General features: G+C 40.0%; 1 protein-coding gene across 1 annotated transcript in view; it reads left to right on the top strand.

Moving 5' to 3' along the window:
* POT1 (protection of telomeres 1) overlaps positions 1–25,921 on the top strand; it is a 160,012-nt gene that overhangs the window by 67,518 nt on the left and 66,573 nt on the right. The window contains exon 8 of the mRNA XM_067564316.1: positions 21,464–21,594. Within this exon, the coding sequence (XP_067420417.1) occupies positions 21,464–21,594 (131 nt within the window). The remainder of the gene's footprint in view (positions 1–21,463; positions 21,595–25,921) is intronic.

Raw genomic sequence — 25,921 nt, 5'->3', positions numbered from 1 at the left:
AGGGGGGAAGCCCCTGGCAGGGAACAGGGATGGGAGAAGCCCAGGGTTGACTCCTGGCAAGCAACAGGGGAGCAGGGACAGCCCGCCAGGAGCCAGCCTGTGGGTTTCCCGGCAGGGAGCTGAGAGCTCAGTTTCTCAGCTTCCCACACTGCCCCTTTTAGGTCTGTGGAAGTGCTCCTGGTGAGGACGCACTCCACCGAACCAAGGAGGGTAGTGTGGACGTCAGCCATCGCAGTAATTACTTATATTTTTTGAGTGTAGACAAGGTCTGACTGCATTTCAATGGCGGGTGCGTGGGAGGTATTCTTGAAAGCGAGGAGAAGAATTTAAATAGGCAATCTGACATCATCACTTTGCCTGCCGCTTCCCCCTATCTTTACACAAGGAAGCAAGATTGTCTGGAAAACAGAGATCTCCACTGGGACTTTGGGAGGGACAAGACCTAACTGGAAAGGCATTCCAGTTAGCATGAACTGCTGTGAAGTTTTGAATGAGAGAAATTCTCTTGCTTTTAGAATTATTAGCCTGGTGAAGTTTAGGATTAGGTTGCGGTTTTGCTATTTTATTTCCTTTTGTAACCAGTTAATCTTCTATGCCAATACCACTTAATCATTTAAATCTATCTTTCTATAGTTAATAAACTTATTTTGATATTTAGTCTAAATCAGTGAGTTTGTCTAAAGTGCTTGGGGGATCTGCTCAGATTAGAGGTTGGTGCATGGCCACTACCCTTTGATGGAGTGGTGAACTAATTCATGAGCTTGCATTGATCAAGAAGATCTTGAGCAGTGCAAGATGCACATTTCAGGGGTGCCAGGCTGAAGCTGGGGGACTTTGTGGGGTCTCCCTAGATGAAGTTAATGAGTGGCTGTGAGGGCCTGTATGTAACTTTTCTGAGTATGTCTCTGCACGCTGATGGCTAAGTGAACAGAGCGGCGAGGGCTTTGCTGTTCACTAGCATACCAGTGTAGGAGACAACCCAGGCAGGAGAATTAAAGGAGTCACAGTAGTTCCACAGTCCTGATTGCACTCCAGGGGATGTTACAACATGTTGAAGTCTATGGCAAAGATTTTCAAAGAGCGTTAAGAAGTCTCAGTTAGTCCACCCGCAGGAAGGCTGCAGAAGCCAATTAAGTTTCATCCAGACACCAGAAATGGAGAGGGATGGACAGGGAGCTACAATCATTCTTCTAAACAAGAGACTTACATACCTGTAATTCTGCTTCTCTGAAGAAACCTTGTAGGATATTCTCACTACTGGGTCTTTGTTCCTGAGTGGAAGTTGGGTGCTAACTTCCTTAGAACTATGCCATTTTAAACCAACTGAGGTTTTAACTGTTTGTAAACTGGAACATCACTGCAGCTGCTTACAAGGACAGATGAGCAACCCACTCATGTGAGTTAGAGAGGAGTATTTGATATGGTTCTAAATTATATTATAATCTGTAGGAATACGTTAATATGTTAATTTAGGATGTTTGAGCTCTGTATTCAGATTGAGGTTTAGTCTGATGTGTCTGCACCTGAGTATTTTTAAATATATTTCAAAAAGCGCTCAAGGAAGTTATTGGATCCAAGTTGGAATAAAGTACAAATGGGTTTCTTTTCAAGAAAATTCTGATTAGTAATGTGCCAATCTTAGACTGTAGCAAACAAAATTGGGATAATTTAGAGAGATCACATCCTGTTTGTTCACTTGGAAAGTTAATCATGGAATCTAGAACTTGATTGCTAGCTATGAATTCATTATTTTATTAATTTTTAGATGACTTGCAAAATATATTTTGGTTGAGATGCTTTGATTGATAAAGATGGTTGAAAGTGTGTTTTCTTAAGTATTTTTATTCTGGGTCTGTTTTAATTTACAAATATCAGGATTTTTATGTTTGGTCCTGGTACCAACATGGGTACAACAATACGGCATAAATTGTTTTTGTTTGAATTCTCGACAAAGGTTTCATCTTGGGCTGAGAATAGGGAAAATTTTATCACAACAGTTTTATGAGCTATATATATTTGAAAAGAGCCCTGTCAAACTATGATGCTTGGGCAATTTTAATTATAATCATCCCTCTGCAATAAACAACACAAAACATACTCAGAATGCTGTGCGAACACTGATCACACATATGCACGCCAATTAAGGGGTTTGTATTATCCTCATTCTTTAGATGGGGAAACTGACAAAAATAAGTTACTTTGTTTTATCAGTACAGTAATTCTTATACTGTATATGCCTCATTCTAGGGCAGTGGTTCCCAACCTGTGGTCCGGGGGCCAAAAGTGACCTGCGTGGGCTTTCAAAGTGGCCTGTGGCTCCCCTCCTGCTGGCTGCAGAAGGGAGCTGCTGCCTAAGGACCCAAGCAGAGCGCATTTCCGTGGGGCTAAAAGACTGGTGCAGGCTCCTTGCTGCAGCCAATGGGATGGGAGATAAGCGCTCCCCTCCCACTGGCTGTAGCAGGGAGCACGGCAAAGCGCTTCACCTGGGTCCGTAGGTGCTGGGGACCCTGCTGGAACCAGAGGGAGGGGAGCAGTGATCTTCTGTCCCTCTGGTTGCAGAAGGGAGTCACTTCCTAGGAACCCAGGTGGAGTGCACGGAGCTACAGGATCCATGCAGTTTCCTTGCTGCAGCGAGGGGAAGGGGAGAACAATGAGGAGGCTGCCTCCTTGCTGAACTCCTTTCGCTAGGTAGGGGCCTGCAGGCGGAGACTGGTGGCCCTTCAGGGTTGTAAAAATTATATCTGTGGCCCTCGAGCCAAAAAGGTTGGCAACCACTTCTCTAGAGTATTTATTATAGTCCAATTGGCAGATAGTATAAAAACTTTCCAGCCTTGCAAGAAAACCACTATAAAGATAATTATAGCAAAAACTGATTTCTAAGAAGACGGTGTTGTCATGTGCCTAGTTTCTTTATTGTATAAAGATATATTTTCTGTAAAAGTACCCTATATTTCTTCTAATATTTAGTAAAAATAAATAAAATTAAGTTTAATAAATAGTTAATGAAAGGAAATCCCAGGAGTTATTGTGAGCTACAGTTTACACACTGGCATTAAAGCATCTGTTAAGCCAGATGCTGCTGTTAATTTTTTAATGTTTGTGAGTATCTCTTAAGTTGATTCCCTTATTAGAAATAACAATTAAGCTGTATTAAACATCTTCATCTTAAATTTTTGGAGTGTTCTCTTTGTAGTTTTGCAAAACGTTCGTTCAGATTTTTTTCTAGGATGTGTTATATGAATTTGGTAAACCTATCATTTCAGCAACTTAGCTTTAGGATAAAGATATTTGCATACTGATTACCCTGACAATGAAAAAAAATGTAGGTATTAAAGGAGAGTGTAGTTTTCTACAATTCTCTTTTTACAGTAGTGCAGTTTAGAATCAGAACAGTTGGTCTAATGAACCTTTATACCAATAACCTTTTCTCTCTTTGCAGTAGGAGGTTATTGATCCTGTGTAGTGCCTTCCTGCAAGAAATGCTAGAAAGGAGTAGATATGCAGTTGTCCAACCTGGATCAGACTTTAATCTAATTCATTAATCAAAATTTTCTCGATTTAAAATGTTAATCAACTGCACAAACTCACTCTAGCAAGTTGAAATTTTTAATAAAGAGTTCTGTTTTTCATAGCTGTTAAATCCTTCCATATGAAATTAATTTTTTAAAATTTAGATACTTCATAGAATATTACTGCGTGTCGTTTTTTCTTAGAATTCAGTGTAGCTGTACTAAGCTGAAGCACTGGCAACAATTCCTGTCTATGCTACAAACCCATAAAATACACATGAAAGTAAGAGGTTTTTTTGTGGCTTACTGTGTTAGGAGAGTAAGTTATGCCTTTGTGCTCCGTATTGAGATGTTGGTTTTCTTAAGCATGCGAGTGGCATGCCTGTGCTATACCTCAGAATATAAACAAAATACAAAGGGTATTTTAAAAGTAGCTACAATCTGAAGAATGAATCTTCGGTACAGTGCATAAGATTTTCCCTTGTAGCTCCCATTACTGTTACTGGAACTGCAAGTCATTAATACTGTTTAAATTATCTAGAGTCAGGATCCAGAAACTTACAGATCAACTTAAAAATCAGTGTCTTCATCTTAGTTACTGTAATTATCCATTGATCCAGATGATTGGATATTAGTATTATTATTAAGATAGCCCTTAAGACAGAGGTGCCCAACCTACGGTCCACCAGACCATTTCATAAGGCCTGAGGCTTGCTTCATTAGCGTTTTGTCATTGTTTACATCATTTTAGTTTACACAAGTGTGTAAATAGACAATACTGTACATAGGTTGTTTCTGTCTAAATACAGACGAAGCAAACTGAACTTAAAATATAAATCAGTACAAGTAACTTTTAATCTTATTAAAATACATAGAATCTTTTTCGCCCACATAAGGTTGTGCTTAGGTTTATGTGGCCCGCTTATGTAATAAAGCTGGGCACCACTGCCTTATGATATTAATAAGTTCCTTTCTCTCCTAAAGGTCTAGTATGGAAAACTATTTTTCCAGAAATGTTCTCTTGTAGAATTGATGAAATGCAAAAATTTAACAGCATGTTATAGTAATGAAGTTTCCATGTCAGGTGACTCCAAGGACCAGTCCACATGCGGATCAGAGCCATATTAGACAAAACCATATTTAAACATGATTGTTGTTAGCAATTATTCCCTGACCAGAGTGGACATCAAGTGTCTTTTCTTGCCACTGTCCCAAAACCTTGCTAATTTGGAGATGTTGCAAATGCCATTAAGACCAGTCAGACAATACAAATGGACCTACACTAGAGAGCTTATAGACATAGTAGTAATAAAAAAAAATGAAATTAAAGTTGAAAAATGCAAGCTAATATATCAGTGGGAAAAAACTATCCATAAGAGATAATTAGTAGAAGCACTGGTCTATATATTTTGTATATGCACTCTATATGATTATCTATATACCAACAAAATTCCATGTAGCAAGCTGCGAAAACCTGTATTTGCCACACTTTCTTCATATTCCAATACAGTGTGTCTAGATTGTACTTATTTGCTATCTTCAGGTAAGTGATGACAAGCTGTTACTGTGAAAAAGCAATTCCAAAGAGATGAGACTGCACATACCACTCTGAAAGATCATGATGATTCTAAATTCCAGTGAAAGGGCATACCACAGCTCTGGGCTGGACACAAAGAAAGCCCTGCTTCTGAGTGTTGGTCTTGGACAGTGAACTCCAGCACTCTCTATGAATGCAGCTGTTATGGCAAGTTACAGAATCAGATGGTTGCCATTGGGGCTTGGCGCCAGCTATATTATCTTCAAGAGCAAGACCAGGTCCTTCCATATCAATTGATACTAGGTCAGGGAGCCGGTGTAACATGCTTTGCTGAGTAGATGGGCTGTTAGCACAGCTGGAGCTTCTTGTGTTCTTCAGTTTTATTTCAGCTATGATACTTTTAGTCACCAACCCTAGAGGTGACGTGTGATCGTCATAGCAAAGGTTCATATTAAATAGAAAGGGATTCAACCTCCTAGGTAGATGGAGTTGGAAAAAGGCATTTCTCACCACATTTGATATTTGGTTGTCTAGAGGCAGTGAAGAATACGGAATCCTGAAACTGCATATTACTTAGAATTCCTGATGACAGATGCCCTCGGTTGAAGCTGATATTATAGTTTTATCCAGTCAAATGTTTCCATCTTTATACCAACATCATCTCTTCTACCTCATTTAGTTTTCAGCTGTTCTTCATTCATATGCTTATCTCAGCCAAGCACTCGGATATCTCTATCTGCATTTGATATTTTCACCGTACTCTTTGCATAGAAGTCTGTGGTGTTTCATGACCTCCCCATGAGGCTTCACATATATGTTGAAAAAAGTTGGGAACATGATTGAGTTTTGTAGTGCTCTGTAGGTGAGAGCTCGCCAGGAGCTGCCCATTCCACTTTCATTTGGGATCTGCATGATGTGAGGAATCAAAACTACCTTAACTCAGCAGCACATCATGATCAGTGCTGAACGATGCTCACACATTTAGCGTGGCCATTTGTCTATGCAGTACATTGCTTAAGAAGTAACCATCCACCCTGCATAGTCTCTGACTTACACTGATGTGAAGCCTGACTGGAAGTGGCCATAGATCCCTTCATATAATAATACAGAATATTTGATGTAGAAGACACTTTGTAGCAACTGTTGGACTTGGACTCCAGGTTCTAGTACATCAGATTGTAGCATAGCACTAGTCTCAGGCCTGGTCTGCACTGTCAATGTCACTTACGTCAATCTCCAAAAGCCTGCGTCTACACTGGTATGGCAGTTCCGCCGACTTAAACCACAGCAAAAGTCAACGTAATAAAACCACCTCTGCAAGTGGCATAGCACCTAAATTGATTTTATTGGGTCGATTTTTGCGTCGGTGTAGACACAACTTCACTTAAATTGACTTAATTGCCCTCCAGGAGGTATCCCACAGTGCCCCGTTGTGACCGCTCTGGACATTTGTGCTCTGCTGTTACGTGCTCACGCTACCCGAAAACGGCCCTCATGCCCTGGGAAAATTTGAGTTTTCATTTCCTGTGCAGCCAGCATGGAGAGAGCTTTGTCGCTGGACTCCTCATGGCTACTGTAAGGCCCAAACGCGCTCCAGCATGGAGTTGACCAGAGATCTTAGATCTCATTGGTCTGTGGGGCGAGGAGTCCGTTCTGGCTCAGCTCAGAGCCAGCAAAAGGAATTTGGACATTTATGGGAAGATATCCCAGGGCATGCTGGAGAAGGGACACAACAGGGATGCACAGCAGTGCCGCGTGAGGATCAAGGAGTTGTGGCAGTCATATCAGAAAGCCAGGGAAGCTAACAGCCGTTCTGGCTCCTCACCAAAAACATGCCGCTTCTACGAGGAGCTGCATGCAATTCTCAGCGGCGACCCCACTATGGTACCGCCCCTCAGCATCGATACCTCCGCTAGATCACAGTCCATGGACAATGATGAGGACACCGTGGACGAGGAGGAGGCTGGAGAGAGCAGGGTACTGGAGAGTAGATTGTCCATTCTCCCAGACAGTCAGGACCCATTCCTGACCCCAGAGCAGTCCAGCAGCACACAGGACAGCAATAATGATCCCAGAGAAGACACATCTGGTGAGGTTTTTTTTTCTTCTTAGCTGTTCTGTCCTTTTATTGGGGGGGGGCAGGAAGGGGATTTCAGGCATTTAGCAGAGTTTACTGGGGGGTTACCCATGGAACAGGTTATTTATGTGCAGAGATATGCTGTGAGAATCATCAGTTAATATCTCAAGGAAACTTTCATGTAGGTAATCTGTTATCCTTTGCACAAGATTTTGGGGGAGGTCAGCCTTGTTCCTTCCTCCCCGGTAGGATACTTTGCCGTGCCATGCTGCAATCAAGGGAGCCTGCATCATGGTGGAACACAGCATAGTGGCATAAGGGCCAGGCTGGTACCCCACTGCGTACAGCAAATATTCCCTTTCCTCGTGCCTTACCCTCAGTAGACTGATATCGCTCATGGTCACCTAGGGAAGACGGCTCATGTTTAAAATACCCGAGCTGTACAGCAGATACCCTGTACCTCTGTATTCTCCATTGTAGTGTCCTACCAAGTCACTTTAATTATTTTGATTTGGTTTCAGAAAAGACTATTAACCGCCCAGCACTGTCCTCAGATCCTCTGTGGCCGCCTCCTGACAGAACGTTCATCCAAATTAAACCATGTTGCCCAGGCACCCCTCTAACACAGGGCATTTGAAATGAGCTTTTTTTAAAGATCGTTATTCCTCTCTGTAGCATAGTAAAGTGCCCCTGGCTTACCTTCTCTGTAATGGCACAGCAAGCCGACCCTTCTGGGATGTTAGGAATGGAATGAGGGTCTGGGTTTGGCCTGAGCACTGCATGGGGAGTATTTTATACATTGTTGCAGTGGTTTCATTTTCAAACAGTGGCAACCTTGTGCATTTCTTTTTGTTCTGTAGACACCTCGGCCATGGCCCAACCCTCTAGAAATGCTGCAGAAAGACTATTGCAGATTAGAAAGAGGGGGGAAAAAATCAAGAGATGGCATGATTGGTGAGCTCATGAACGCCTCCGCAGCTGCAGAGACAGAGTTCAGAGCGTGGCAGCTGACCTTGTCTCAGAATATGGACATGGACAGGGAGAGTCACAGAGAAATGCAGGAGCATGATCGCAGTACCACGCAAGAGATGCTGCGAATCATGCGCGACCAGGAAGACGTGCTCTGGTGGCTTGTGGAGCTTCAGGAGGAGCGGAGGCCGGGCAGAGTCCCACTGCAGCCCCTCCATAACACTCCTCCGCCTATGGCTTTGCTGCTCTACCACTCCTCCACCCCCAAGAGGTCTCAGAGGAGAATGGCCAGGCTGCAGTATGCGATGCACTCCACCATGGTAGAGGCGAGCAGAAAGCAGCGGCGGCCCCACTGACAGCTGGCCTGCAAGAAACCACGCTACCCCTTGAGACTGTGAATAAACACTCTCCCTCTCCCCTCCCCCCCAATAACTTGAATGTTCATAAATAACAGTTTGCATCATTTCAACACATTTCTTTATTAAATCATATCTTGTTTGGGAGAGATTGGGAGGGTACTGATATTGATGGTGGGTGGGGGATGTTGAGCAAAGGCAAATAACACAGGAACAGAAATCAGTTCTGCATCTCATTGCAGAACCTGGTTTTCAGTGCTTCCCTAATGCAAAGCGCTCCGCAGTTAGCTCTCAGCGTATTGCTGGCATCGGGCTGCTCATAATTGGCGGCCAGTCTTTCTGCCTCCACAGCCCATCTCTGGGGGAACCTCTCCCCCTTCGCTTCACACAGATTTTGAAGCACGCAGATATCACTGATGGGAGGTTCTTTTCACTCATGTCAAGCCTAGTGAGCAGACTCCTCCATCTGGCCTTTAAACACCCAAATGCACATTCAACAACCATTCTGCAAGTGCTTAACCTGTTATTAAAACACTCCTTGTCGCTGTCAAGATTCCTGGTGTACGGCTTCATTAGCCAAGGGAGCAAGCGGTAAGCAGGATCCCCCAGGATCACTATTGGCATTTCCATACCCCCGATGTGAATTTTTTGGTCAGGGAAGAAAGTGCCCACCTGCATGTTAGAGAGCAGCCCCGAATTCCAAAATTCGCATGCGTCATGTACCTTCCCAGACCACCCCACATAGATGTCAGTGAAACGATCCCTGTGATCCACAAACTCCTGCACGAGCATGAAAAAGTACCCCTTGCGGTTTATGTACTCGGATGCTAGGTGGACAAGCGCTAATATAGGGATGTGCGTTCCATCAATGGCCTCCCCGCAGTTTGGGAACCCCATCATGGCAAACCCATCCACTATGTCCTGCACATTTCCCAAAGTCACTAGCCTTCATAGCAGAAGTCTATTGATGGCCCTGCACACTTGAATCACGGCAGCGCCCACTGTAGATTTACTGACTCTGAACTGATTCCCAACTGAGTGGTAACAGTCAGGGGTTGCCAGCTTCCACAGAGCAATGGCGTTTCTCTTCTCCACCGTCAGAGCTTGTTTCAAGCGAGTATTCACGCGCTTCAGCGACAGGGCCAGCTCCGAGCAAAGTTCAAGGAAAGTGGCCTTTCGCATCTGAAAGTTTTGCAGCCACTGGTCACCATCCCATGGCTGCATAATGATGTGGTCCCACCTGTCTGTGCTTGTTTCCTGGGACCAGAAGTGGCACTCCGTGGACTGCAGATGATGTATTATGACCTGCAGCAATCAGAAATTGTTCCGTTTGATGTCTTGTACCAGGGCAGCCTTGGTGGCATCACAGTTGCCTGTGCTTCGGCTTCTTGCTCTACTTTGAAAATACTCAATGATGAGCCGTGACGTATTTGTGACACTCACAATAATAGTGCAGAGTTGAGCTGGCTCCATGTCTCTGCAGGAATGGCGAGTGCGCGGCATAAACAAACAGCATAAAAATCGGTTTCCTGTTTGTTTGGGGGAAGAAGGGAGTGGGAAGGAGCGTTGCATCATGGGACGATGACACTCGTCCCAACAGCCACAGCGGCTAGTTGCACTGTGGGATAGCAACTGACAGTGCATTGCTTTGAATGTCGACACAAGCGTGGCGAGTGTGGATGCACGAGCCCGGCGCAAAGAGCGTGGTATGTACATGCTCCAGCGACTTCTAAAAATCGGCCAGTGAAATTTGACTTTAAGTCGACTTCACTCTGCCGTGTAAACATACCCTCAGGCTGTTGAGCTAATAGTTTAACTCTTTAAGTGATATGAAATCTATTTGGCAAAGAGACTGTACATTGTCCATGTTGTGCTGCCTGTTTATACTAAGACGTCGTCCAGTTCAGCAGTCCTCAAAACTAGGCAGTCTTAGAGCTTGCTTATTTGAGATTAGGGAAATCAAATCTCAATTTGATCTTTCATAAATACAGTAAATACTGCAACTGTGCAATTTCTTATTCTTTCATAGAAAGTATGTATTGTTCCATGTAGAACACAGTGTTTTTGTCCAAAATGAAATCTAAGGCTTTGATGCTGCCTGTGTAATATTTTTTTCTCTCCTCTTTGCCCCTCCTCCATGACACATTTTTTGTACTTTGATGTTGTTGCCGCTGCTATTGGAACTCTGGATGTGATTAGCTAACTCCCTATGTCCTGCTTATTAAGACACATTTTCTCAGTATCATTCCTCTGAGGATTGTACCTTAAGATAACTTCCTTACCTGCTGTTTACAGGATTCTAATTAAGCCTCATTAGAAATGCAAATATACAGCATTCTACAGCTAGGAAACTATCCTACAATTGCAGTGTTCACTGAAAATTGTTCTTGGTTGCCTGGTAACTATTGACTTCTTAATGCATCTGGTTTGGGAGCAACTATACCAATAATTCGATTAAAAATATTCTACTAGCCGCTGATGACAATAATTACTTGAATTTATTTTTTAAACAACACATAATTTAAATACTGTTGTTCTTAAGAAAGTGTATTGTGCAAGTAAAGGAAAGAATTCTGTGTAAGTATTTTTAGCAGATTATATAAATTTATGTATTCATAGCTTCTTTGATTAAAGACTTAACTTACAAGTACTAGCAGTTTTTCTTTTACAATAAAACTCCCAGGCAATTTGCACTTAATCATACCAAGCAAATTAGCTGAATTGCTCAAGATTGCCTTTAATGCCTAACAGAGTTTAATTTTTCAATTTTTTTAATCTCTTGTAGTTTGATTTATATCTAGTTAGGTTAAATATTACTGAAAAATGTAATAACTTTATATTATACTGCAGTGGGCAAACCTAGTGAACTGTGCTGTTGCTCAGTCATATATTTTAAACCAAATTTTTGCATACTTTATTTTAACCAGTCAGGTAAAAACTACTGACTTTATAATGGTGACCTTTCTTCCTAATGATGGTTATGAATCTGGTAAAGACATATGTCATATCTGGTACAGGGAAATTATCCTTTAATTATAGAGCTTCATTTTTTTTTTTTTTTTTTTTTTTTTAAGTTCTGGTTTGGTAATCTTTACAGGTTGAATTTATCCCCATTGGAAAAAATAGTCAAAATTGGCCGTCTTTATACTACAGTGACTTTGCTGGCTTAAAACAAAATTGCTTGTGCAGTGACATTTATTATATTGTTTCCTGTAACAGTAGCAGCAAATAAATAAATATAATCCAGCAATGCTATTTAGTTTGGCTCTTTTTAATACTTGTGAAAATGAGCAAACTCAGTCACAGAAATGTAATGCTATTCATGAGCAGCAGAAAACAGCTTCCACATTTCAGTTGAAAAGGTAAGGATTGGTGACTTTCTATTTTTGTATTTGAGAGAGGATTTTTAGTTAATGGAAACCCAGACTGCGTTCTTCAAGAGCTTAATTTTTCATTAGAATTATTATTGAAGTGACACTTCCAAAGATCATATTTAGGAGCGGGACGTTATTAATCACTTAAAACAAGAGCCTAGAATGAACAATGTGAACTCTAAATCATGACTGTGTGGCTTGGACAATACTATATTTTGTTACTTTGAGCAGTAAGAAAAATAATCTCATTATGACTATGCTAGATGCACAGAAAATGAGGAGGGAGAGAAGGTGACATACTTTTCTACTTGGGTCCTTACCCTAAATTGGGAGAATCCCGTAGTCCAATTCTTATGTTTGAAATAAGTGAGAGAATTGCGTTCAAGAGAAATCCTTCTGCACACCATAATTTCAAATCTTGGTTAGATAACTGTGGCAGGTAAATGCAATTCCATGCAATTAATTGTGTATGGGTATTTTAGTTGAAACCTTAGAAATCTGAGGCTCTTGTCTGCTCTGCGTGAACATTAGAACTGAGATTTTCAAAGCTGCCTAAAGGATTTAGATGCTCCATTCACAATCGCTTAGGTGACTGAGAAATCTTAACACAAAAAGCCCATGTCTATTTAAATAAGTTGGAGATTCCCCTTTGTCCTTGGCACATAGCCCCTTCCCCCTTTGACTGCAGTCTGCAATATTGTGACTGGCTAAATTGCTCCTCCCATCAGCAGGCTGCATGTATATAGCTGGCTAGAATGGCCTATATATTCAGAGCACCAGACAAATATCCCTGTGAAATGTAGTTATAAATGAGATAATCTGATAAAATGTTTTTATGATGTATTACTTCAAATCTTTCCTGCTGTTAACTTCACAAGCAGGATATAGCTATGGATTGTTCTGTCATTTTGAATACAAGATTGCTAAATAAGTTAATGTGTAGAATTCATTATGACGATATAATTAAGTCCAAGAAGGAATCAAAAATGTAAAATGAGAATATCCACATGTACATTAGTTAGAATAAATAAATATTTTAGGAATATAAATATTCCTATTTCAGGCCAACCACTAATCTGTGAGGTTTAATGGTCCTTCCTCTGACCCATTTATAGATAGAATACTAGACTGAATGGATCTGTGACCTGGTATGGTATACTAATTCTTGCTGATAATAATAGGCAAAAGAATCTTTAATAATGATGTAGATCCTGTTATGAAGGCATCTGATATGTTAGAATTGAGAATTGTATAATCTCTGCCAGAATATTTAAAAATAAATTATCCTGTTTATAGAAATGTACCAGTTATTTATATTTGTATTAAAAATGGGAAGATGTGGAGTTTTGGCTGTTTAAATCGCCTCTGGGATCTCTCCTGTCAGCACTTCTCTCATCTCTCCTTATTCATATAGGGTTTTGTAAAAGAAAGATCTTTTTAACAAGATCCAAAATGGTCATATGTACATATTCATCAGGAAGAGTAAATCTAAAAAGGCTGATTAATGCTCTTCATGCTTGTGAGACCCATGTGCTATCTCCATCCAATTATGGGGCTTGACTTCCTTTTTGTTTCTTTCTGTGTCTTCACAGTTTTAATATGGCAAAGCTGTCTTTGTGAATTGATGGTTTCTTTTCTTTCTCTATGCATTTATAACTGCTTATTTGTGCTTCTATTGTTTTATAAAATGTTTATTGAGGATTAGCTCTAAAACCAAGTTCTGAGAGGTGACCCAAGGAACTGAACAGAGAAGAATTAAAACTGAATCAGTTGGCTTTTTCATGCTTCCTGCATATCTCAAGGATACACTGATACACACATTTTCCCTTGGTTTGTGTATCATTAATTGGTTACTACTAAAGTAAACTGTTGTGTTGGGGGGAAAAAAAATCCCAGATCTCAGCCTTAATAGCAAATGTTTTCGCTGTATAATTGTTTACACTAACTTTTATTCAATTGTTGGGATTAGTATACGATATTTTGATATTACCCGACAGAATGTAGTGCTGCTGTGATATTAAACAAAATGATAGCTTTGCCTTTGATTGCTGACTGGTTTGTGATGCTGATTATTGTTGTTGTTATAATAATTTGATTAATATGACATGGTTGCCATTTGAAGTATGACTGAAGCTAACATTGCTCTAAAATAGGTGATGACCATATATCCAGCACTAACTTTGAATGTTGTTTGCCAGACTTGAAAAGGTCTCTGTAATGGTAATTAGTTAAATCCCTGAGCTATGTTTATAAACTCTCCTGCCATTTCTCATAGTTATTGCAGAAGCTGAGGACATTCAAGTTGGCACTCAAACAAGGCAGATGCTTAGCATTTTCATGTTTCTGGTGTGTGTTCAGTTCTTACTGTTTGTTCTAGTAGTAATTAGCATAATAATTCTTAAATTATTGGGTTATTCGTTACTTTCATAATTTAGCTTCTTAAAATATGAATTGATGCCTGGTACATTCTGTTTATACACTACTTTCTGAAGAACCTAGACAACTTGGGAAACCAGAGGACACTGCAACTGAGTTGGATGTAGGTTGCTTGAACTCTGACGCGGGCCATGGGAAATCACCAAATGTTGTCCCCTAAAACTTACAATCTAACCCTGAGAAATATTGTGCTCAGCTATTGAAAATCCCAAGATGTTTTCTAGCTCTGAGACTTCCTCTCTGACTCCAAAAGCGCTGAAAAAACAGAGTAGCTCTGTCTTGCCCGCTCTGAAAAACAAAATGGTGCCTTAGCCTGATAGATTGCAGCTGATGGCTGTACTACAAGAAGTGGCTGCAGATACTATTGACATTAAATATGCAGTCTCCATTCTACAGACCGCCACGACCGAGATTCAGAGTACATTACAAGCTCTTTCTAGACAGATGGGTGAAACAGAACACAGAATTTCTAAAGTGGAAGATGATCTCAAAGAGAACAAGTTACAGCTTATGAAAAACTGTACTAATATCAAGACTAGTAAATCAAGCTAATTGATCTATATGATATAACATCAGAATTGGGTGTCCCTGAGTGAATGGAGAAAGGTGAACCATCTGATTTTTCCCCTAAACTGCTAAGATGTTCAATCTGCTTGTAGATTTTTGTTTTGATTTAGAGCAGGCACACTGGGTCCTTGCCCGCACACCCCCTCTCCCCCCTTTCAGCCAGTTCTAGGACGTTGGCCTACAGCATTGATTGTGAAGTTCCTAAGTTTACCACTGAGGAGCTTATATTGCAGAAATTTAGAGGGAGTGGGGAAAGGAACTGTTCCAGCGAGAACCAGAAATTAAAATACTGCTCTTTTTCAAGATTATGCCCATGATATGGTTGCAATAAGGGCAGCATTTAATCAAGCAAAACAATTGCCCAGGAATATACCTGGCAACACTTCATATTAAGAATGGCAAGAAGATAGTATCATTCAATTCCCCTAAAAAATCTGCCATCTTCTCCTTTGCAAAAGGAGATGTCTGTGGTATTACGGTTCTATTGGTAATAGATAATTACTGTAGTTATAATGTTTGGGGCCACAGGGGCTGTGAGGATCTCCAAGGTTCACCTGATCCAACCAAGCCTCTTGGGTGTCAAATGTGGGTTTCTTGGACTGTTTAAACAGATTCGTCTTTTTGATTATATGGGGCTACTGTATGTTTCTCTCTCCACTTTCTTTTCCCTTTTTTCTTTTCATGTATTTAATTCCTCTTTCTGCTCTGCATCCATTATCCTTCTATGCTGGGAATTTCCTTCCCACTTATGTAGAATATGTATCAGGAAATAACACCCTACCCCTGGATGATATAACTTTTGCTGCTTAGATATGCAAGAACTGTATGCTGCTCAGGAAAATTTGCAATTTCTCCCTTATTCACAAAATGACTTTATATTTTATCCATTATGTATTAACAGTGATGGCTCTGATAATTAAATGTGTCTCCTAGAATATAAAGGGCTTTAATAACCCTATTAAAAGAGAAAAATATATACCCAGTGCTTAAATGAGAGTGTTGTCATTTACATTCTCCAGGAGAATCTGACAACTTGAAGCTTCTAAACTGAACAGAGTTTGGGTAGGTCTCTCTGTTTTTAGTTAGTTTAATTCTAAAGTGTGGGGTCTTTCTATACTAATACAGAAAAAATTGAATGCTAATATATTGAGCACAAGATTTGACAACGAGGGCAGATTTACTGCCCTCAAGGCTGAAACTGGCAATTCTATTATCATCTTTGTCCATCTTTATGGGTTAAATCAGGGGGATTTTGTTCATATCAATTTTGTTCATAACATATCATATATCAATTTTGTTCATAACATTTTCTGAGTGTAAATTACACGGGCCATCAACCTGTTGTTCTACCTGAAGCCTGGAACGAAATTCTAGACCCAGTCCTTTTCCATCTCTGCATAGAAACACTAATATTCATCAAGTACTTCATACATATGTGGCTGATTTAGGCTTACAAGATGTGTGGAGATAGGGGAAATCTTACAGCCAGAGACTATAGGTTTTGTTTTGTTTTGTTTCTGCAGCTCTTTCAGCATATTCAAGATTGAACTATTCTTAGTGTCACAAGATTTAATGCCACAATCTGTGATAGAATTTACTGATACTATTGCTATATCTGACCATGCTTCTCTACATGTGTCTTTTTAGGCCCCTAGAGTATGCACCCCTAACTAAAATATGGAGATTAAATACCTCTATGCTATTTGATACATCATTTGTTAGCTCTTCTTGATTTATTTTTTAAAATTAATCTCCCTACTACTTCTTCACTGGCACATGTTGGGATATCTTTAAAGTCTTCATCAGAGGCCATATCATCTCTTACGTCACCTTTAAAAAGAAATGGAGAAAACATGAAATTGATACCCCTGTGAAAGAAATTAAGACCTTGGATATAGACTGTGCTTCTATCTCTTCCCCAGAGAAACTAAGAACTCCTGTCAAGATAAGGTTTGGGCCTACAAAGTTAAGTTGATGTAAGGCAGCTTACATTGACCTAATTAACTCAGTGTCTAGACTAGAATGATGCTTCTGCCAAAATAAGAGGCCTGCTACACCGACATCATAACTCCACCTCCATGAGAGGCATAGCATTTATTTTGGGGTAGTTAAGGTAACGCAGTGTCCATGTAGACACTGCGTTCCTTACATCGCTGTTGGCTGTCATTCTGTCAGTAGCGCAGGCTCACAGCTGACAAGAATGTCAATTTCACTGCTGACAGGCTCCCTGCTGTGAAATTAAGCCAGATTTGGGGCTCACTGCTGGAGCCCATCCCCTTCTCGCCCCCAGGATGGCAGCCAGAGCTGTGAGCCACATGCAGGGCCAAGTTTCACAGCAGGAGCCTACCAGCAGTGAAATTGATATTCTTGTCAATTTTACAGCTCTGGTTGTGACCCCTACACTGAACTGCTGGCTGGGAGCCTGGGCTTCCTGTGGAATTCACAGATGGGAGCCCGGCTGCCCAGTGCTGAGAGCCCAGGCTTCCAGCTCCCCCCACAACTCCCAGAGCTCTGAGTGGTGGAGACAATAGCAGCCATAAACCGGACAAGAATGTCAATTTCACTGCTGACAGGCTCCCTGTGGTGAAATTGAGCCAGAGGTGGAGCTCACAGCTGGAGCCCATCCCCTTCTCGACCCCAGGATGGCAGCCAGAGCTGTGAGCCACATGCAGGATTTGGTAACTCTCAGTTTTTAAGATAAAGTTAATATACTGAGAATGAATGTCCTTCCCAGAATTTTGTATCTCCGGAGGGGTCATTACATATTACAGCTCCCTCTGTCTCTGCAGGGATTTTGTTTTCCCAACTTGAAAAATTATCGTATCTCCTTTTTGTTATACCAGTCATCTTTGTGACTGTTAGATGTGACCATTCAGACCCCACCTTGGGTTCAGATTGCACAAGTTTTGGTGTACCCTCTCCCCCTTTCAGGCATTATAGGATCCAATTATTATTGATTGGATGGCTCTGGAGCACCCACAATAACAGCTGTGAGGCAAGTTTGGTGAAACTTGGCTAGAAAGTTCTGCTTCCATCCATTCTTCCATATAGAGATGATCCTGTGAAGCAATCCTATCTTTAAATTAGGTGGTAAAACAATGTGGAGGAACCAATGGAGAAAGGAATTATAACTGTGTTGCAGGTAATTGACAATGATGAATTTAAACCATTTGTTGAACTTTAGCAACAATTTGGCTTGGAAATATCTCCAATTAAAGCATTTACTTGCAAATGAATTTTGGACAGGATGCATTAGAAGCTCCATATCTTTTTATTATTTTGGAGGAATCTTCCTGATGTACTCAGCCAGTGGGATCCTTTTATGATTTTCTGGCCCAAAAAACTATGCCAAGGATTGATAATTTGAGAGTTGCTTGAAATAGAGATTTGGATACACAACTCTCTGACCCAATGAAATACAATTCTATCTAATGTTAAAAAAAGCAACTGAAGATTTGAGTCTATGGCTTATTCACCAAAAGACACTTTTTCTACTATACTGGTCCCCACATAGTCTAATGCAGTGGTTTCCAACCCATGGCCAGGGGGCCAAAAGTGGCCCACATGAGCTTTCAAAGTGGCCGCCACTCCCCTCCCGCTGCTGAAGGGAGCTGCTGCCTAAGGATCCAGTTAGAGCACGTTGTTGTGGGGCTACAAGACCAGTGCAGGCTCCTTGCTGCAGCCAAGGGGATAGGAGATCAGCGCTCCTCTCCCCCTGGCTCCCCCTGGGAGCACAGCAAAGCACTCCGCCTGGGTCCATAGGTGCTGGGATCCTTGCTGGAGCCAGAGGGAGGGAAGCACTGCCTAGAGACTCAGGTGGAGCTACAGGACGCGTGTGGTTTCCCTGCTACAACCAGGAGGATGGGAAATCATTGAGGAGGGAGGCAGCCTCTTCCCTGAACTCCTTCCATCTTGCTGCAGTGGGAGGGGGTGGGGGCTGCTGGTGGAGACTGGTGGCCCTTCAGGGTTGTAACAACATCATCTGTGGCCCTCAAGCCAAAAAGGTTGGGAACCACTGGTCTAATGGTAATGGACCTTATAACTGACCACTTACCACTGTTGGAAATATAACTCCTTTGATGCTATGTTAGCTCATATGTTTGGGAGTGCCCTTGTATCAAGAATTTTTGGTATGAGGTAGGTCAAATGACTGATCTAATATTGGATGCCAAATTGGAGCCCTCCCCCTGGAGTTTTGTTTTGGATTATATTCCTACTACGTGTGGGGATTACCTGGTAATAAGGTGGAGTGGTTCCAATGTGCTTAAACCAAAATGGAAAAGTCAGTCCCCACCAAACATTGATGCCTGGCTTAGTGATATCGCTGACCTCTCAGCCTACAAATTACTGATATTCCACAGAAGGGGAATACCTGAAAAATTCAAAGCAATTATGGCTGACTGTTTAGAGGTCTATGATTAATGCAGACCCTGAAGATAGATAAATCACTTCTCCTCCCTTTATCCTGACCCTGTTTACTTACTTTAGGTATTATGATGAATCTTGTATTTTGGTATATTTGTTTTATTTGAAAAAAAAAATATATATATAAAACTAGACAACTTGCTGATGGCTTAAGCAGTATTTCCTAACCTCTAAGTAGGGGACATCCAGGGGATGATGTAAGTCTTCACATTTTAAGTACTACAACAATTTCTGATTCGGAGCTCAGGAGTCTAGATTTGGTTGCTGCCAGTACACACAATAAAATTCTAAGAGGTCAGACTTAGCCCTTCCCCTTTAGTGTGGTGTCGGAAAGGAGACCATACCAAAGGTATTGAGAGGTAGGCAAAAGGGGAAAGATTTGTTTTCGCCCTGCAAATCTGAACTTTGTATTTTTCAGGTTAGCACTTTACCAATAAAATAACATTTTTATTGGATTTGAGAGGGAGCTTTTGCAAAAGCAAAAACTTGAGTAAAAATTTGATTGGATTTCTGCATCTCAAGCAATTCAGAACTGCTGATTTTTACCTTTTGCTTTGATCATGACTATACTACAGACATCTGCTGGCATATCTATGTCAGTAAATGATGTGATGAGGTGTAATTTGTGACCAACATAGCTGTACTGGCAATCGCCCCTAGTGTAGACATAATTATATCAGCAAAATTGTTCTATTACTGGCATAGTTTGTCTCATGCTAGGGCAGGGGAAGGGATGTGTAATAAGTTACAGCTGTAAAAACAGTTTTGCTGGTATAAAGCATACAGCTAAGAGTGCATTGCTGGTACAGTATACTGTTACAATTATGCCAGTAAACAAATTCAAGTGTAGACATGGCCTTAGTTTGAACAATACTTAGCAGCACTATTTAGCCCAAAGACTCTTGGTGCCATCCAAGTCTGAAGGCATAAAATGTTTGAGTGTACTTTTCCAACATGCATTTTCAGCCCCACTATAAATGGCACACCCAATATAAATGACGACTAAAGTTTTCAAAGTAACTAATGAAATGAGTACTGAAAAAAATCACTAATGGACAAACATTGCAGGCCCACTTTTATGTACTGATATGTAGAATTACAATTTTTAAATGTAAGAATTTCAGTTCTTGACTCTTAGGAGTGCTAGTTTTGTACATTCTGGCACTGCGTACCTAGGGACAGCAACCTTCACAGTCAAAGTCAGCATGCAGCTCCCCCTTTTCAGGAGTCAGTACTTCAAAAATGGAAGCATTGTGTATTGTTATATAATTGTATGCAATGCATTAACTGCTTTTTATAGGCTCTTGTTGTACATTATTAAAGCCATTTTCAAAACCCAAGTTTTGCATATATAAATGCCTGGCTAAGACATACATCCACATAGAGAGAGACTGTGATGCCAGTCCTCTGCTTATTACCTGTTTAAAAATTACTGTTGTCCTAGTGGTATTTTCAAAAGCATGCAAGCAGGTTAGGCACCTCCCTCCCTAAATCAAGTCAACAATTTCACCATTACTTCCTTAAGAGATTTCTCACTTAAAGATGTCCAGTTGAGCACACTGCTTTACATTTCTGTTTAGGGAAGTCTGTAACACAGTAAATCATTTGAGAATAATACACTGTTAGAATTCTGCTGTGGCAGAATAAAGGTCATATGGTCATTGAAGTTTGACCCTGTGGGTTGTTGTGGAAGTACAACTCCATTTCCTGAGTCTCTAACAACCCCTTTATCTCCCCCTCCCCAAAATAAAAAAAACCTAAACAAAACAACAAATGTAAAGGTAATACATTCTCAAACTCTTGATATGTGCCTGCAGCCTTCTTTGTTATGTCTGTTGTTGGGGTGGTAATTAATGTTTCAATTTACACTTAACACTTGCACAGCTCTTTACCTCTTCAAAGCACAGTGGAAACACTAATTCTCACAACTCTGTGAGCTAGATAGCTATTTTCCCCACTTTACAAATGAGGAAATTGAGACTTGTGAAGATGTGACATTCCCAAAACCATACTGTGGATCCATGGAAGAGCAAAGAATAGAACTTGGGAGCCCTTTGGTCAAGCAACCAAGATATTCTTGACTGTTTACATAGTGTATGATGGGCCAGATTTTCTTATTTATATTAGCTCTACTCCCTTGATTTATGTGTTAATCCAAATATGAATATTAAAATGTCCTTAAGCACTGTTATTCATTTTTTTATATTTTACAGATTATTGTTCAGTTGTAACAATTGTGGACCAATCAAATGTGAAGTTGACATGCACACTTTTTAATGGAAATCTAGATGCTCTTCCAAAAGTCTACAAAATTGGAGATATTGTTCGATTTCATAGAATAAAGGTATGTTTTTTTGGGGTAAGGCATCAGAATTGCGGAGTAACTTCATTCATTTGTGAAATGTGTTCATTCTGACAGGTGATAAAGTTTTCCCTAGTTCCCTAGTCCTGTTCCCTAGTTTATGAACCAAAAATGAATTGATTTCAAAGACTTGTAATAATAATAATAGGCACCCTATTGGTATTTATCTTAAAAAAGGTAAAGATAATCCTGGGAATTCCAGAACAGTGAGTCTTATTTGAGTACCAGATAAACTAGTTGAATAAATTCATTGAAGACAGCTACAGAATTCCTATGTGAACAGATATGATAGGAATAAATCAGCATGGCTTGTGTAAATGAAAATCATGCCTCTTCAGACTATTAGAATTCTTTGAGCTAGTTATCCTGAACGTCACCTCAATTCTGGAGAATATTAGATCAATCTAGAGGCTGCTGTAAAGTAAACTAGCTAGCCATGGTCCTCTATAAAATGGCAGCAGTGGAAACCTTTTAGCTATTCTTATGTATTGGCACATGTGCACTGTAAAAATGTACCTATTTATAAATACTGTTCTCAGTTTGGGTCCCCTAAAGATTTAGTGAGTGCCTTGCACCACCTTGGGTAAAACTCAACAGACTGAGGCTTGCATTACATAGATATTTTGAGCTCTAGCTCTGAACTATAAATAAATAAAAAGACAAAACTTAGAAACTTTTTTAAAAATGTGTGTGTTTTGCAGTGGTTAGATCTCCACAACCTCTGCCTTAAGTGACCCCAAATTGAGTCACTAAGCCAATTCTGCATCCTTTTAAGGCACACCACATTTCAAAGGAATCTGACTAAGCATGCCAATTTAAGAGGCTTTGGAAGGTTGCTCTTGTCATGACACAGCCTTGGCGATAGTAGCGCTGCTGTGCCAATATAATAATTAAAACAGGTATTGGCAAGATCCTGTGGTTCAGAGCTAATAATTTAGTGGAAAAAAGGTTATACTGGGATTAGTCTTGATAGAGAGTTACTTGATTTGCTCAGTGTTTCAGGAAATGAAAAATTGCAAGCACCTTGATAACAGGATTGAAAGATTGTTTTGTATAACTATATTTCTATTAATATTTCTTGTAATCTAAATTTTGTGACTTAAGCTAATACTTAATGATTACTAAATATACTAAATAATAATTACTAAAGATATACTTGTGCCTTCTACTTCATCAGTTACTGCAGATATACCTGTGCTTTCTACTACTGTGGGGAGAGCACAGTGGGTTGTGTCAGTGAGACCAGCTCTGCCTAAAATTAGGGATTGTTGTTTCTTTTACATCTGTTTTCTGTTAGGGTGTTACCTGAAATCCCTCTTTGTCTCATTTTGTCACATCATTTCACAATTTTAAAATATACTAAATTATTTCTTTTCTAAAGTACTATCAAAGAAATGTGTGCTGTGTCTGTCTATCTTTTAGGAATGTCTCTTCAATAGAATGTTGTTTTCAGTATGTTGAAGCCATGCGAGCCCCGAGATATTAGAGAGAGACAAGGTGGGTGAGGTCACATCTTTTATTGAACAAACTTCTGTTGGTGAAAGAGACAAGCTTTCAGGCTACAAAGAGCTCTGCATGTCTGGGCCCAGAACTGAAGATGAGCTCTGTGTAGCTTGAAAGCTTGTCTCCTTCACCAACAAAAGTTGGTCTAATAAAAGATCTGACCTCACCCACCTTGTCTGTTCAGTAATATCACAATTTTCTTATCTTTTAAAATTGATTGTTAAGTGGGAAAAAGAAAAGCATGTACAGAAATATTCATGAATCTTATATGGGCCCACAAAAATATTTTAACGTGTTGATGTGAATTGTTAAATGAAGTTTACCATGCATTGTATTTCCCTTTGTGATATTGAATCTCTGTAATTGTTATTCTAATACTGAAAAAGTCCATGCTAATCATGTTGTCAGGGCAGTGAATATAGAGGGATAATGGAGTGGGAACCTACAGCTACACCCATTATATTTAGGTGTATTTGTCATACCTTCATTTTATATTGCTCCCATGCATGCCAGCCTTACTAACTTCTTACTGTTCTTTTTGCCAGTGTATAAGTACTGGAACTAGAATTGGTTGGAACACTTTGAACTAAAAGAAATGTTGTCAAAACTGAAATATGTCACTAAGATGCATCGATTTCAACATTTTTGCCCAGAGGGGAGCGGGGGGAGAGGGGACTCCCTGTAACTTGGTGATTATGGCACTGGTCTGGGATGTGGGAGACCTAAGTTGATGTCTCTGCTCTGCCTGATTGAGAATAGAGTTTTTCGTCAAAGATCACTCTGAATCAGACAAATCAGGGACCTGAACCTGGGTCTCCCATATCCCAGGTTTCTGCTGTAGCCACCAGGGTAGACAGATACTCTGTCGCATGGACTCTTTCTTTCTCTCTTCCTGGATGAAAAATCTCAGGTTTTCATCTGAAAATAGATACTTTGATACAATTCCATTTTCACAAAAACAAATTTTGATACTTCGCAGGTTGCCCTAAAACAGAATTATTGTCCTCCGGTCATCTGGAACTGTCCTGTGATGTACCTAGAATGAAAGAATAGGAAAAGTAAATAGTTCAGCTTATATTTGCCATTTGCCCTGTAATTAAAAGACAATTTTTGTACTATATCTGAATGCGTATCGTTTTTAACCAGTACATATCTTTCATTCAGATATTTAAACCTAAATAATTTACTGTTCACGCTTTCTGAACAAATAGGTTTTTTTTGTGTTAGTTAACTACTAACGTGACATTGCTTTGTTTTGCTGAAGCTAAGGGTTTTTTTCTAATCCAAATCAATTGGACTTCATGTAGGCACAGGGAACTGCCCCCACAGAAAATATTTCAGGACTGAGGCTTCAATTAGACATAAGGTATGTCTTCACTCACGGTGGCACTGTTAGTTCCGCTGGATTGATTTTGCAGGATTGATTGAGCAGCAGCGGAGACCCGCTAAATCGATCTGGAAATCGACTCAGTAAATCGACCACCACAAAAAGATTAATGCTGTTTTGACAGGAGGGCATTTCCCATTGGCACAGCGTCCCCACTATGCTGCGCTAATTAGAATTTAGGAAATCGACGGGTGATGTGCAAGCTATTCTACACTTTGAAGAGCTGAAAAATATTTAATCTAGGTACATAGGCAAAATAATATATATATTTATATTTTATTTATAAATAAATAAAAAGATGAAAATTGACACATACATTGAAAAGAGAACAGAACAGTCTTGGTGTTTTATATTTCACTACACAGGAAATGAAATGTAAAGGGGGAAAACGTCATCCATTTTTTAAAGCATTTTAGTAAATCTATCATTCACAGGGAGAGTCACAGATATCTTGAAATACAGTGAATTTGGACCAAGTCCTACTCATGTAAGTAGTTCCTTTCACTTCAACAGGGCTGCTTACATGATAAGTGGAGCATCATTTGTCATTACTGCGATAATATCTATATTTGATTATTGGTCCAATTCACTATTAGTCTGATAGGTCTATTAAAAGTTGTAGGTTTACGGTATTGCAAAGTACCATTCACAGAAACTAGTGCTTTTAATTTTTTTTTTAATTGATGGGTATACTTATAGCAATACATTTCTCTGGTGGTCTACTGAATATTATTGGTTCTGAAGGAATATCCGTAAAATAATTCAGATGTTTCTATCTGATATCCCACAATATGTTAAAATGTTGACACTGTTTAAACACACACAGCATTTTTCCATCTGTTACTCACATCTGTTGTATTTCTCCTCCTCCTGAATTCCATCCTGATTTTTAAGATAAGAATCCAGTACAAGCTAAAAAGATTTTTCTTCTGAATTAGTCTCAGCATTAGATCTAAAGCAAAGATGGCAGCATATTTAGAAATTTGGTTCCACACTTTAAGGCTAATATTCAGAAAAGATGAAAAGTCAACAGTAGCACCTACTAATAGAAGGGCAATTTGTTGTATTTCTGCTAGTGATAGTGCTTGAAAGATTACATGTAGGTTAATGTTGTGGTGGTTAAGAACCAATCAGGCAAAAGAATTAAAGGGTAGTTCATCCTCAGTACTTTTTTCATCTTTGATTTTTTAAAAAAAGAAAAGAATATGGCATTGGATATTTTGGAATTGTAACAAAGGAAAATGCAGCACTGGTTTAAACCAATTTCTAGCTATTTGGGATTAGCATGAGACCTTTATGGTGGGGGCAGATTCTCTCACATACACCTACTGCAGTGTTTCCTTGATGTTTCTCTGGCCACTTACTGAGACAGAATACTGGACAAGGTGGACCACAGGTTTGATCCAGCATGGCAGTTCT

The sequence above is a fragment of the Emydura macquarii genome, unplaced genomic scaffold, assembly GCF_026122565.2.
Source record: "Emydura macquarii macquarii isolate MOO-44397 ecotype Brisbane River unplaced genomic scaffold, CSIRO-AGI_Emac_v2 contig_2636, whole genome shotgun sequence".
Taxonomy (NCBI): Eukaryota; Metazoa; Chordata; order Testudines; family Chelidae; genus Emydura; species Emydura macquarii.
This window is presented reverse-complemented; position numbering and strand designations above follow the sequence as displayed.